The sequence below is a fragment of the Ascaphus truei genome, chromosome 18, assembly GCF_040206685.1.
Source record: "Ascaphus truei isolate aAscTru1 chromosome 18, aAscTru1.hap1, whole genome shotgun sequence".
NCBI lineage: Eukaryota > Metazoa > Chordata > Amphibia > Anura > Ascaphidae > Ascaphus > Ascaphus truei.
In genome coordinates, this window is record NC_134500.1 from 16,582,182 (window position 1) to 16,596,120 (window position 13,939).

Below are 13,939 nucleotides of genomic sequence, written 5' to 3' on the forward strand. Positions count from 1 at the left end.
ATGTTTTAAGTGTTTAAACATATTTTTTTTTTTTTTTTTTTTAACTTCATAAATTAAAATGGATATTAAAGCAAACAAAAATCACACAGGATTAAAGATTTGTATATATTTTAGATTTCAATATTACGGTCAAAAATACATTGTATGATTTTACATAGGCTTTGTGCTACATTAGAAACACGGAGACAAACAAACATCACTAATGCAATAAATGAAACATTAAATATTAAATAACCAAAATAAAAGGTGTAAAACACTAAACTAACAGGAAAATTTGCTAATGCAGCACACATTCAATCAAGTGGTATTACATAAAAGGAAAAAAAATGGATTAGGACAGGTGTCCCCAACTCCAGCCCCCAAACCGGTCAGGTTTTAAGGATATCCCAGTTTCAGCAGAGGTGGATCAATTAGTGGCTCAGTCAAAGACTGAGCTACCTGTGCTGAAGCAGGCATTGATTGAGCGACCTGTGCCAAAGCTAGGATATCCTTCAAACCTGACCTGTTGCAGGGGTTCTGAGGGCTGGAGTTGAGAACACGTGGATTAGGACTTTTGTATTCATTTCCAGTCTACATTAAACACACAGAGCGCATCTTAAAGAACATTTTCTTAGCAACTGGTCCACTGTGTGTGTGAGATGGTTTGCTTCAGACCACAGTTCCATCCCTGGCCTCTCTTTGCAACATGTAACCAAGCTCATTTTATTGTTTCGCAAGTCAACACACATTCTCTCTCCTGCGGGTTGTTCAAGAGCGGAGTGAAAACTGGGGATTTGTTGGCGTTTCTGTGTAAGATTTCAGCTCGTAAGCCGCACCACAATCAACTTCCATGGACTTTCGAGAGAAGAGGAGTTTCACATCTCTGTGGAGGTAGATCTTTCCAGACTTGGAACTCTGGAACCTAAAAGGAGAAAAAAGGAATTGTTTAGAACAGGGGGGCGCGCCATTTTCTCAGAGAGGGCGCGCCGAACCGAACCCCGCACGCTTCCCCACAACATTTAACCGATTGGCGGGGGGAGAGCGCGGGGCCTCTGTAACGGCTTATTACCTGCTCTCCGGCTTCTCCTCCTAGCGACAACTCGACATCGCATGGTTAATAAAAGTAGGCAGTGGTGGGTTGCAGGCAGCCAGATCCCCTAGCGCAGCAGTTCCCAAATATGAGGTTTAGTAACCCCCAGGTGTCTGCAAGAAGGGGTTGGGCACAAAAAATAATCTGTAATGGTGGATCCCAAGCAGCATAGCGGATTCCTGATCGCGTGTGGAAACTGTGCACTTAGTAAGGCCCCAAACTGCACCATGGAGTGGGTGGTATAGCGTTCAATTACAGCAGGAGCTTCCAAAGATGCTTGCCACAGTGCTTTGCATTCACAGCCGCAAAGCATTGTGGGGCGTGACTTTGGAAGTTCGCCCAGCTATACCACCCATGCTGTCTGCACACAGTGTGGTGCAGTTTGGGGTCTTATTACGTGTGTGTTCCCCTCACAAGCTCAGGACACTATACAGCCTGGGAAAAGTCACACCGTTTTGTTAGCAATAGTTTGGTGAGTAGGTAATAAGGGTAATAAATTAGGGGTTCGCTGAACAAATATTTTATAGCAGGGGGACACAAGATAAAAAAAAAAAGTTTGGGAACCGCCGCTGTAAAGCCTTTTAAAGCATCTCAAGTCAGATTTAAAAAAATGTCATGTCATTTGTGTTTTCATGACAAAGCAGAACTGGAGACACTGATGCTGTCAACTCCAGTCCCCAAGACCATACAAAAAGGTCTGGTTTTAAGGATATCCCAGCTTCAGCCCAGGTGGCTCAATCGAAGACAGCCATAGATCGGGCCACCTGTGCTGAAGCAGGGACTGATTGAGCCACCCGTGCTGAAGCTGAGATATCCTTAAAACCTGACCTGTTGGAGGTGTCTTTAGGACTGAAGTTGAGCACCATAGGCCTACTACACAAGGCAGAAGGACTTTCTGCCTCCACAGCACCCCAGATTCGTATTCCCTTGGAAAACAACTCCTAATTGTGGAGCTATGTAACACAATGTAGTACACAATGCACATTGTAAAGAGTTAACACATACAATTATCATAAAAACATAACAGATTGGGACAGCTCAGACACAATCTTGATTTGTCATGGCCTGTTACATCTTGAAGCTCTTGAAAGGCCCTTGAGTTGACCTTGAAGACCAAGCATGTATATTGGTGTCACCAGTGTATTTTTTTGTATTCATGTTCAGTCCTAACGCCCTTACTTTAAAGGTTTGCTCAAAACTTGCAAAGGAGGCACAATAACGTTGAATATTTCACTTTCACATAAGCATTAAAGAGGCATTTCATGGGACCTCCTACCTTATCCCTTCTGTACCAGACGGGCACTGCTCTCATTGACAGGGATGGAAATACAAATGAATATGCTGTAGCCTAAAAATGTAATTTGGCCAGCACTTCAAAGTGAAAAAAACTACTATTATTTCTGCCCCTGGAGGGGCAGATACACTGGTGTTTATATGCCCAGAGCTAAAAATAACATCGGGGCTCCTCACTTCCCATGCTGTAAAAAAAAAAAAAGGGGGTAACAGATGGACAAGCTTTAGCATTTCATATCCTGGCATTCGTCTTGGGAAAGGAGTTATGGAAGAGGCACATAATGGAATATGTTATAATCTGCACCCAGGTATATTTGTATTGTATAGGGTTGAAGGAGCGGCTCAGTGTGGAAAGACAATGACTCCGAAAAAAATGACACTGCGTATGAATCAGGGGAACCTGTTAAATTCCGGTGTCAGCTCCTTGTGACCTTGGGCAAGTCACTTTAGCTCAGGAACTAAAATCATAGATTGTACGCTCCCCTGGGCAGGGTCTGTAAAAATGTCTCTGTACAGCGCTTTGTACACTGGCAGCGCTATACAAGAATAAACAATTAAATAATTACCTAATTATTTCCATGAAATGCAGGAGCTTTTTACATCCGAGACAGACCAGAGGCTTTCCTGGATCTAAATCCATTATTCAGGAGCGTGATAGATCTATCCCCCACTCCGCAAACATATCAAACCCAACATGTTCATACTTGCAGTAGGGGACAGCTTCTTTCCTCCCACTGAATATCAGTGGCTGTGTTAAATGTCCCAGTGAGTGCAATGGAAAGATGCTTTAAGCGGCTGTATACTGCAGCACCCATCCCCTTTACTTCAGAAACAGGAGAGGTTATACCTCAGGTGGATGAGGTATCGCAATGTCCGGTCTTCGGTCTGCAGGGTTTTCTCGCCGACGTCTCCCTTCCTCTCTCGCTTCACGGGAACAGAAAATGTTCGCTGCCGCAGGAATGTCTGGTGACTGGCTGGCATCTCCCGCAAGTCGTACTTCACGACAAACATCTTCACCACAGTCTTGTTTGGATTAAATAAGGTCTGAGGAGCAACGTCAATTTTGTTACATAATGATGCACCAAAATGGCAAGAGAGCCTTTTTCTTGCCTCCTCCATGTGAAGAGTTGAGTTCCACACACTTAATTATAGGGTTTTGCTAAAGGTTTTTATGCCCCATCATAAACGTTTTTTGGATGATTTAGTAGGAGTGTGAGAGGTGCTGGGTTTCAACGTGTGTGGTCTACACCCCCTCTTGCTCTCTGCTTTTTCAACTGGGCAAAGTATTTAGCAGCAATGGAAAGACATTGTAAGACTTATTTTCAACCAAATGCCATGCCATTAGCAAGCAGCACAAACAGAACACATTTCCTGTATGTGTGATGTGTGAGCCAGTCCTGAGAAAGCTGCTGAACCTTGTGTGTGTTCTCATTCTCCCTTCCTATGATAGCTCTTGCATTGAGTGGTCCCACAGTCCAACAGCCTGAGCTTCAAGCATTAAACCAAACGGCATAATTAAAAACAGCAATCCTGCCGAAATGCAGTAAGGGTTTTATTTTTTTAAACATCATTCGAACCGTGGGGTGCCACAGAGCTAACCTACTATTTTTTATGTGCGAGGACCACCCGGTTCCCGAGATACTGATCTGTTTAGTTACCGGTGTTGCTACTTAGAAAATCAAATGGTTATCCAACAGGAAGACGTAACGTCATCCCCCCTGATGATGAAGCGGCTTCCTGTTGGCGTGCAGAGCTGGCAAGATTTGGTGGCCATTTTGATTTCCATATAGGGCAGTAAAATACTGGCAACTAAAACGGTAAGTATATGGAGGGAAAAAAAACAATAGTTTACAAAAAAGAAAAACGATAGGCAGGATTGCCGTTTTATAGTCAAACGTTTTTGGACAGTCTGCACTTGTTTTGCTAATTTAGTTTTGTTTTTTTTTTAAAAACGGCTTTATAATGCGTTCTTGATTACTTTGGTTCTGCTTATTTCTCCTCGTCTCAACGCCCTAACAAATGCAATACGTATAGTATTTTCTGTGCTATTTCATATTGGGCCGTTTCGCAGTTAGACATTTGAACATACGTTTGAAAAGCTATTCAGTAGAAATGATGATACGGGAAAGAACGTGTTACGAAGCAAAAGAATGCGTTACGTGACTGGGTACTTTTATTTTTTTTCCCCTTTCTAATTTATGTTGCTAGTTGAGATTGTGTCTTTCACTATCAATTTATGTTACTAGTTTGAAATGTTCTTGAGGATTTTTTTTTTTTTTAAATTAATCAAGCATAAAATAATTGATTCAACGTAATCATTCCCATAAATATGATTTGCATAGAAAATTAGACATACCACTTGTATGGTTCCAGTAGGAGGTACACGATAACCCCTTTTGCCAAGAGACTCCAGTGTAATATTACCCTGACAAGGCAAGAAAAAGTGTCGCATTAGGAAAATATAATAATCAGGTGGAATTTAACCATTTCTGAATCTTGATCTGAACATATTGTATCTAAGCATATTATTGTATGGTCTTCATTTCTCATATCCCAATGGAAGCAGCAATGGAATGCCGGTTGTGTCATTTGCTTTAAGTTTAACAACATAGCTACCCAAAATGGTGTATATATATGTATACGTAGGGCGCACCCACCCCCCATATTATTTTTCCACGGACTGTAACCCCCTTCCTTCTCTCACCTACCTCACTTTACCCGCTGGAGAGTCTTACCGGCGGCAGAGTGGTGCGGCGTCTCCCGGCATTCTCCCGTGTCTCCCCCTGCAACTCCCATGAAAATGGCAGCGCAACTCTACGTGACGTCACGTAGCGTCCCGTTGTCATGGCAAATGACGCCGCACTGCCATTTTGACGGGGGTTGCAAGGGGGAGACACGGGAGAATGCCGGGAGATGTGGCATCGCCCCGCCGCCGATAAGACTCTCCTGGGGCGAGTGCATTTGTCGAGCCCTGTGTATATGTTCACACACACACACACACACACACACACACACACACACACACACACACACACACACACACACACAAAATATTGCAGCTGTGATGTTTATTATATAAGTAAAGCAAACATTAAGTGAACACATTCTTTATATCACATTAAATAAGTGGGCACAAACACCCCCAAAGTTATATTAGGCAGGTTTACAGTTTGTCTCCAAACAGCTTTTTTGGATATTAACAAATTTACATTCAAATCAGGGAATGAAAATGGGATGGAGCGCAATTGGATAAACTAGACCATCTTGCAAGGAAACCTTCCACGGTGCCTCAAAAGGAATGTGTTCAACCAGTGTATCCTGCCACGTATGGATGTGAAACTTGAACCCTAAACGTGAAGACACTTCAGAAGCTTCTCGCAACTCAGAAGTATGGAGAGATGTATGCTGGGTATTACCCAAAGAGACATAGGTTCGGGAGCAAGCGTCTGTGACATCGTGTGAAGGGTGAAGATGTTAAAATGGCGGTGGGCTGGACACAGCACAAGAATAAATGACCATTGTTGGATAGGGGTGGTAAATCGACTGGATACCAAGGGAAATTAAACGACCAGAAGAAAGCTGGGAGGATGAAGTCAGAAAATGTGGTGGAGAAACATGGAGACGAGAGGTTGCAACCGCAGTACCTTCAAGGTATCAGCAATCTGAGCTGCAATGTAAGAACAGTAACACCTTCACTGCCAGACAACGCACCTCTGAGCAACAAAGGGTTACTGCAGTTTTATAGCTGTGCTTTGAACAGACGGAACCCATGTACACAGACACTGGACTATATGTGCTGTTTACACTAAGGCTGCCAGTTTTTACAAGTTTTAATAACTTTTTAACAAGGTAATACAGCTTAACAGGGTTTTTCTTTGACAGTGACTCATCACTTCACACACACACACACACACACACACACACACACACACACACACACACACACACACACACACACACACACACACACACACACACACACACACACACACACACACACACACACACACACACGACTGGGCACTTTGTGTGGCCCGAAGGGGAGAGCAAGAAGAGGGAAGCCACGCGCCGGAGCCCGTCACGTGGCTCTTGACTAGGGAGTATGGGGAGCGCAATTGCAGTTCTGTCAATCACCACTTCATGTACGCTGGAGAGAATAGGAGTCACGGTCTTGCTGGAGTCTGGCAGGAAGTCACAATGGAGCAGATTTTGGCCTGATAGAACTGGGAGGTGGGTTTGAGCTCCAATGTACCATTATAGGCCTGTCATTGGAAGATGGCAGGCCGCTGTTTTGCACTCTGCATGCATGTTCCTCCAACAGCCCTTCCACCTTTTATAATATTTGCTCACATTAATGCACTGGGCAAGTTAATTGAACTAGTTGGTCATAACAAGCTAATTAAGTCCTTTTAGCAAGAAATCTTAATGTATGTTATATTCACTGAAACAATGGAGACGCTTACCATGTATGGCGAGGGAGCGTTGTCATCTGAAACACAATAGAAAGACACTTTGACAGGCAGGGTCATGTGCGTTGGGCAGAAGACTCCGCTAGCCCCAACTTCTGCAGTAAAACCTTCAACACTGCCCAGAGGTTCAAAGCGATAGTTCAGGACAGACTCCTGTAGAAAGAGATTTGTGATCAATTCAAAACTTACCATTTATATAGAAAACACAGACAGTTAACACTTTGAGGCTTCTAATTTTCTGTCACATGACATTTCAGTGTATTGCTAAAATGAGAAAACCATAATTCCCAATGCGATTCTGAGGAATAGAAGCTGATTCCTGAGTGCTGTGGACATTTCTCTTCTACTTAAAGCTGAGGAGCCTTGTGGAACCACTCTGTCTAACATGCACACCATTCACCACGGAGAATAAGAGAGACTTGGGTAAGACTTACTACATCTAAGATGGAGCCGGTCACCATTTTGGAGGACAATGTGATTCTGACGGCAATGTTAAAAAGCAGCAGCTCGCCATTTACACTGGGATATCGTATTCATTATTTAAGTGTATTGAAATTGGTTAAGTCAAATGGCGCCTTGAAATAGTCATTCAATTGGTCACATCACATTCGTGGTCTATGCAGCTTAAACATGCGGCTTCTGCCCCAGCGCCGTCATTTGATATGCTGGTGTCGCAAAGAATGCTGGGAAAAGGCGTGCCCATTTTAAAAGCGCCTTTTACAGTGAAATGAAAATGTATTGTAAATCGAGGCATGCGCGGTTTCATTGCAGATCATTAACTAGCGAATTACTTTAGGCCAGGGGTTCTCAACTCCAATCCTCAAACGCAACAGATCAGGTTTTAAGGATATATCCCAGCTTCAGCACAGGTAGCACAATCAGTGGCTCAGTCTTTGACCGAGATATCATTATAACCTGGCCTGTTGGGGTGTCTTGAACACTGGAGTTGAGAACCCCTGCCTTAGGCAGTTCAAATGTTGTCACAAGTTGTCCTGTTGATAGCAAAATAGCTTGGGGTTCAGTAGAGACAAGTCCTTTAGCCTTCCTTACGCTTTCATTGTTAGAAATGGTGTTAACCGATCTAATTTAATACTGGCTATCCTTAAAACTCGTCTCAAAAATGAAGCATCCCATTAGCCTGCACTCATGGCTAATATCCCACACCCACAGTCACTCCTGCCAACCATTGTGACCAAGCACTGCCATCTACAGCACTTATTCCTTCACCTGCTGTCTCTGTAAGTCTCCCATTATACCACTTAGATTGTAAGCTCTTCGGGGCAGGGATTTTCTTTCCTATTGTCTAATTTTGCTGCGCTTATTGTATTATAATTCCCTGTACTGCATTCTTTGTAACACCTGCCCCCCTGGACTTTGGAGAAGAAGAGTGTGCATAGAGGACTGAGAGAAGCAAGTCCTCACCGGTGTCTGAGCATCTGTACCCAGAAGTATAGTGTATCTTAATATAGGGGCTGCTATTGCACCCCTTTTTTTCTTCTTATATTTTTTCCCCATATTTTTGTTCCACAATTGTTTTAATAGCACTGGTGATGGAGCGCCGACCGAATCCTTTGGTACGTACGTACATACCACAAAGTTCATGACGGGGGGAGATAAAAATGTCAATATCTCTTACATTTTGGTTTCAGCTACTCTATTAGAACAAAATTATTTTATAACAAATAAAAGCATAAGGAAGGCTAAAAGGACTTGTCTCTATTGAGCCCCAAGCTATTTTGTCATCTACACAACATTTGATGAATCAATTATTCCTTTAAATAAAATATAAGTACAATGTAAGACGGGATTGCACCTATGTCTAATTTCTGCTGGTATCTGCAACCTGCTGCTGTGTTAAACCGGTTTTGAACACAAGCATTTCCATATGTAAAGCACAGAAACTGTAAAAACCACGAGCTTGGCATGCAATTATAATGGCAAAAATGAGATTCAAATAGCAGATTTGCTTAGAGTGAAGCGTGCAGTTGTACCTCGAAGTTCCCTAGGAGGCTAAGACACAGAGCACGTGAAGAGCCGAGATGTTTCTCTACAGATTCTGTATCATCGTCTGTACTCGCACAGAGATGGAGTCTGTTAGAGGGGAAAAAAATGAGAGAAATCATCATCATTGCAGGCATTGAAGAATCCAAACTTGACAAATGCTTCCATCATTTTTCAGACTTGATTTGACTAGATAGAAACATTAATTGGATGTATGTAACAAAATAATCCTCAAAAAGGACACAGGGGACCTTAACCCCAGTTTGGGGCAATTAATTCCATGTTCTTAGGGGTTTGTTATTTATAGTCTCATCTGTTTTTATTCTAATGCTTTAGATGTTACTTGTTTTTTAAGAAAATGTTAGAAGGGAAATGTGTATACACCGATGTGCTGAATAAGTTACATCGAAAGCGCGTTGATTCAGGGAGTGCAATACTGAAGTCAGAAGGTTCACTGGGGTATTCTTTTGACCTGCATCAATATAACTATAAATATAGTATGAGTATCTTGCTCAACTAGAGTTTTACAAAGGTTGAACTTGATAGAGTTGAAAATATCAATTTACTACGTTAATATGTATATTTCTGACCATTTCTAGCCAGTACCCTAAAGGCATACCCGGTATGGCATGGGATCTGGCACAACAGAGGCCCTTATGACATGCCAGGTACATCATAGGCATTTTCTAGGGTGTGCAGAAGTGGGACCTCCTCCACATCCGACATCCGGGGCCTGGTCTCGTGATCGCTCTTGAAGCGATCACGTGACCTGGAAATGGCAGCGGTTATGCCAACAGACCGCCAACACTATAAAGCGTCAAGCCTAGAACTGACACCACTCAAAGCTTGGCTTGAGAATGTTTGAAAGTTTTTAATGTGATACTATGTGCAATGCTGGCCACATCGTTTATTGGTGGTAAATCAGAGGTACAGCTCAGTGTACCTATGTAAACTCATTCACTATCAGAGACCTGCCCCACTTTGCTTTGCAATGCATTACAGGCTCTTATGGTAGTGAAGAGGTTAATCATGCAACCACATACATTTGCCATTTAAATGCCCCTTCCTGAAAATGTAAGGCAGAAGTTTAGTCATTAAAATAATACAAGTTGAAATGTGTAATGCACTAATTTCATGGATTAATTTTTAATTTGGGAATTATTTTAAAATGACACTTTCTTTGTAAATAAAAGCAACACCTGTTTTCCCCCCACAATGAATGAACCCAATTATAATCTTAATGCAAATGTACCAATAGTGCCCACTGTACTTCTTTGTCAATACTGTAGGTGTCAATAATGTAAGATTTTTGCACGTTCCGATATCCTTACCGAAAACAATAGGATTATTTAAAAAGGAGGTTACATGGGTATCTGAAGACCACAAACAGGTCCTTTCTTTAGCTGCAATGGAAAAGTCCAAATGAGCATGTATGAAATCTGATTACGGCTAAACCATTTACATTACATTGTATCGAGACACAGGTATGTTAACGAGTTACGGTTCTGCAAGTCTGGTAATTGGTGACCAAGTTTTGATATAACTTAAAACCAAAGCAGGGTTATTTGGTGGACTCAGGGTCAGTACAAGGTGTGGGAACGTCATAGTGTAAGAGTGATTAGACTAAAGTTTAGAGCAGCCTGTGGATAAAAACAAACTGGTTGATTCATGCTCTATACCAGTGGTAGGCAAATTATATACTTCATGTTGCATGTGTGGCTCTTGAGCACTCAAAAGGGCTGTATAGGAGAGGAGCAGTACTGTATTTATCAGCAAACTGTCATTAAGCAGCAGAGGGAGTGAGAAGCTACGAACCGCGTCAGCAACAACTTTGCTCCCATTGCACTGAGGAGAAGGGGCTGTTGGGTTGGCCATTGGTTGGGGGCCGCAGGTGAGGTCCCTGAGGGCCGCATGTTGCCCACCAATGCTCTACACAGATAGGTTTAGTGCACTATTTATTTCATTGTATGTGCTCTTTCCATTCTTCAATGTGTGCTTTACCCTACAGAGGAATGGAGATACATCATTGCATACTGTACATTTAACAGCCACACCGAAATACAGCTTTAGATACCAAAATATATAAATACCTCCTTGAGGATAAACCTTTAATTTGCAGTAATGAAGTGTCCAGATCAAAATACCCCGAGTGTGTTTTTCTTTGTGGAACCTAAGTAAGATAAAACGTTTCTATCATCTAGTAAAACTCTGGCTTTGAATGACGGTTGCAGAATAAGGTCATGGTACATTCAGGTATGAGCAAACAAGGCGGTATACGTGCATACTGTACGTTGTCCATCAAGTGGAGGGTTGCATCAGCTTTTCAAGAACATCTCAAAGACATTCGTCACAAACCTGAAAGGAGGGGGGGTGGGGGGGGGGGGGGGGTCTTTCCAGTTTTGTTTTTGTTTAAATCCTGGCAAATGCCACAAAACCAAATAACATGCTGATTTTAACTTAGAGTGACATACGTATATGGGATTCATTCATTCATGTAAATACGCTAAAATCAAATCTATAGGGTAAAAAAAATAAATCCATTATAGTACACCTCTTAACAGGTATTTTGCAATTTGGTTTTGCACAAAGGGTAAAATATTCATTGACAAACATTTCCTAGAACATAAATTCAAAGCGCTTTAACCGGTCTCCCTACAGGTGTATTTCATGTTTGAAGCTGCAATCTCGCCTAAGTTATTTCTTTTTTAAAACAGATTTGTTTTTTTTTTATACAGAATTCAAAGCAAGGGGCCCTCCGGAACCAAGCCAGAACTCCCGTGATATTTGCCGCTTTAAAGTGTTTTCCTTGGAGAAATCAAAATGGTCACAAAACCGTGCGGGTTCCATGGACCAGCAGAAACTTGGAGGGGGAGGGGGAGAGTGGGGAGGCGGAGCAGCAATTTAAATGCCCATGAAGGAAAACCCGTAATTAAACTGGGAAGCATCTTGGGGTCCAGGTGGTCTCCAGAGTGAAAAATAATAGTTTAGCCCTGAATTTGTTATTAAAAAATAATAATAAAAAAAAATGTGAATAGTGATTTTTTGGGGCAGAATTGCTGCTTTAATACAATTTTACATCCATACCACATGTACCTAAAATGCACTGCAGGCCACTAGGAAGGTTTAATACAAGTAACGATGATCTGGAGCTTTAATGATTTAACAGGCAATTTGTGTTTATACTGGAATGCAGGATTACAAACATATTAAAATATAACACTATAGATCTCGTTTCCACTTAATGGTTGCCGCCTGGAACACACAATTGGTTAAGGGCCCTGCATGTGGTCTATTATTTGTAAAGAGCTTTTGTGACATTGTTTGCCGAGACTAATTACTACCACTGTTCCATTTAGCATCACACTCTGGTTTAGAACTGCAGTTTGCATCTGTGTGTAACTGTTCCTATGTAGAAAGACGTTAAATATTTTAACAAGACCAAATGAACTGACTTTCACCCCAAACGTTATTTGCCTGGGTGACCTTTGAAACGGTAGGTGTGTTTTAAATGATTTTTCTGTATAGAGTCAGATGCAAACCTTGCAGAAAAATGGTCAGAATAAAACCTCACTTCTTACGCTACCATTACAGGTCTGTCCTGAAAATACAATATTTATTTAAAATACTTAAGGGCTGATTCTATATGTGCCAATGCAGTCGATCAAGCCGTTTTCTACTGAAATTCCCCGATTGGCTGTTTTGTCACAAACAAAATCAGCCCCAATATTTGATATAAAAATACTAAGAAATGAAACACGTGTTAACTATTTAAATGCGCTAGAAATTATTAAAAGGAGAACCTGAATTTAATTTTTTTAAATAAGAGCAGAATTCGGCAATATGAATTTCACAGCAAAAAGGTTTATTGCTATAATTTCAGACGAGTGAGGATAATCAGAACATTCTCAAGGGGTTGTTCTTTGGTTTCTATGGCAATAAACCTCCTAGGAATTGACTATCCATTGGATGGAAGCATCCTGGCAAGCAATTACACCCCCCACCATTACATTACTCGGGGGTACTCTATGCTTGCAGGTGCTGGATTTAATCATTTGGGAATTTATATGCACTTGGCACCAGAAATATTGTAAATCGCGCTTCTTAAACAGACCCGATTGTGTTTTTATTTGAGCATGTTCGCAGTAACCTAAACACACACTGGAGGTGTAGAATCCCCCTCCCATCCATAAGCTTGCATGAGTTGAACTCATATAATGTTAGTAGCTTGCCTGTGGCATGTCCTGCTCTTTTATTTTGTATTGTAATGTACTTTGTGTTTTCTAATCAGTTCGCTTTGGAGATTACCATGGCAACCTTTTAGATAGCATTGGGCTGTGGAAAGAGCTTCATTTGAGCCTGCCGCACTTTTGATATTTCAAACACTTATATCAGGGGCGGCCAACTCCCGTCCTCAAGGGCCACCAACAGGTCATGTTTTCATGATATCCCTGCTTCAGCGCAGGTGGCTCAATCAGTGGCTCAGTCTTTGACTGAGCCACCTGTGCTGAAGTAGGGATAACCTGAGAATGTGACCTGTTGGTGGCCCTTGAGGACAAGAGTTGGCCACGCCTGGTTTATATCTCCTGAAACAAGCATCAAATATCGGAAATAAAACAGCTTGGGAAGGGCAACCCCCCTAAAAAAAATGGCGAACAGCACTGACGGCTGCTTTATAAATGAAAAGTAAAAGTTTGCTACAGACAAATACTGCTCGAGTGCAACAACTTACAGGGCTTGAGAGTAAAGGCAAACCAGTGTGAGGGTGGAAAGCCTTGGTCGTGATCCCATCCAGAGACCGAAAACTTTGCTTCTTCCAAATATTACAGTGTCTTTGTGGTACTGATTTCTGGAAAGTAACAGAGAGCCATTTATTGTTATGTATTTTGATCTAATGTCTTATGCTTCTCCAAAGCATAAAAAACGCAGACGACGAGGGGTGGCTGTAAATCAAAATAAAGAATTTTAAAAATAAAACAACAATTATTTTGGGAGTACTAGAGACAAACTATGAAGTGTAAGGCCGTGCCTATAGTGCTGTCGTTGGCGACACGGCGGGTGACGTCACCCGTTGCCGTCGCCACCGCCGAAAGTTATGTTCCGCCGGGCG

The 13,939-nt window shown here is 41.9% G+C and overlaps 1 protein-coding gene across 5 annotated transcripts in view; it reads right to left on the minus strand.

The window, feature by feature from the left end:
* Positions 1–91: 91 nt before the first annotated feature.
* Positions 92–13,939, minus strand: part of ATOSA (atos homolog A) — a 44,862-nt gene continuing 31,014 nt past the window's right edge. For 3 of the 5 annotated variants that reach the window (XM_075575712.1, XM_075575714.1, XM_075575711.1), the window contains 7 exons: positions 13,562–13,678; positions 10,923–11,002; positions 8,823–8,922; positions 6,826–6,984; positions 4,719–4,787; positions 3,210–3,406; positions 92–901 (listed from right to left, as the gene is read on the minus strand). In XM_075575712.1, coding sequence (XP_075431827.1) covers positions 748–901; positions 3,210–3,406; positions 4,719–4,787; positions 6,826–6,984; positions 8,823–8,922; positions 10,923–11,002; positions 13,562–13,678 — 876 coding nt within the window. In that variant the 3' untranslated portion in view covers positions 92–747. Of the gene's footprint in view, positions 902–1,048; positions 1,183–3,209; positions 3,407–4,718; positions 4,788–6,825; positions 6,985–8,822; positions 8,923–10,922; positions 11,003–13,561; positions 13,679–13,939 lie in introns of all 5 variants that reach the window. The other 2 variants (XR_012788925.1, XM_075575713.1) reach the window with 2 other exon arrangements.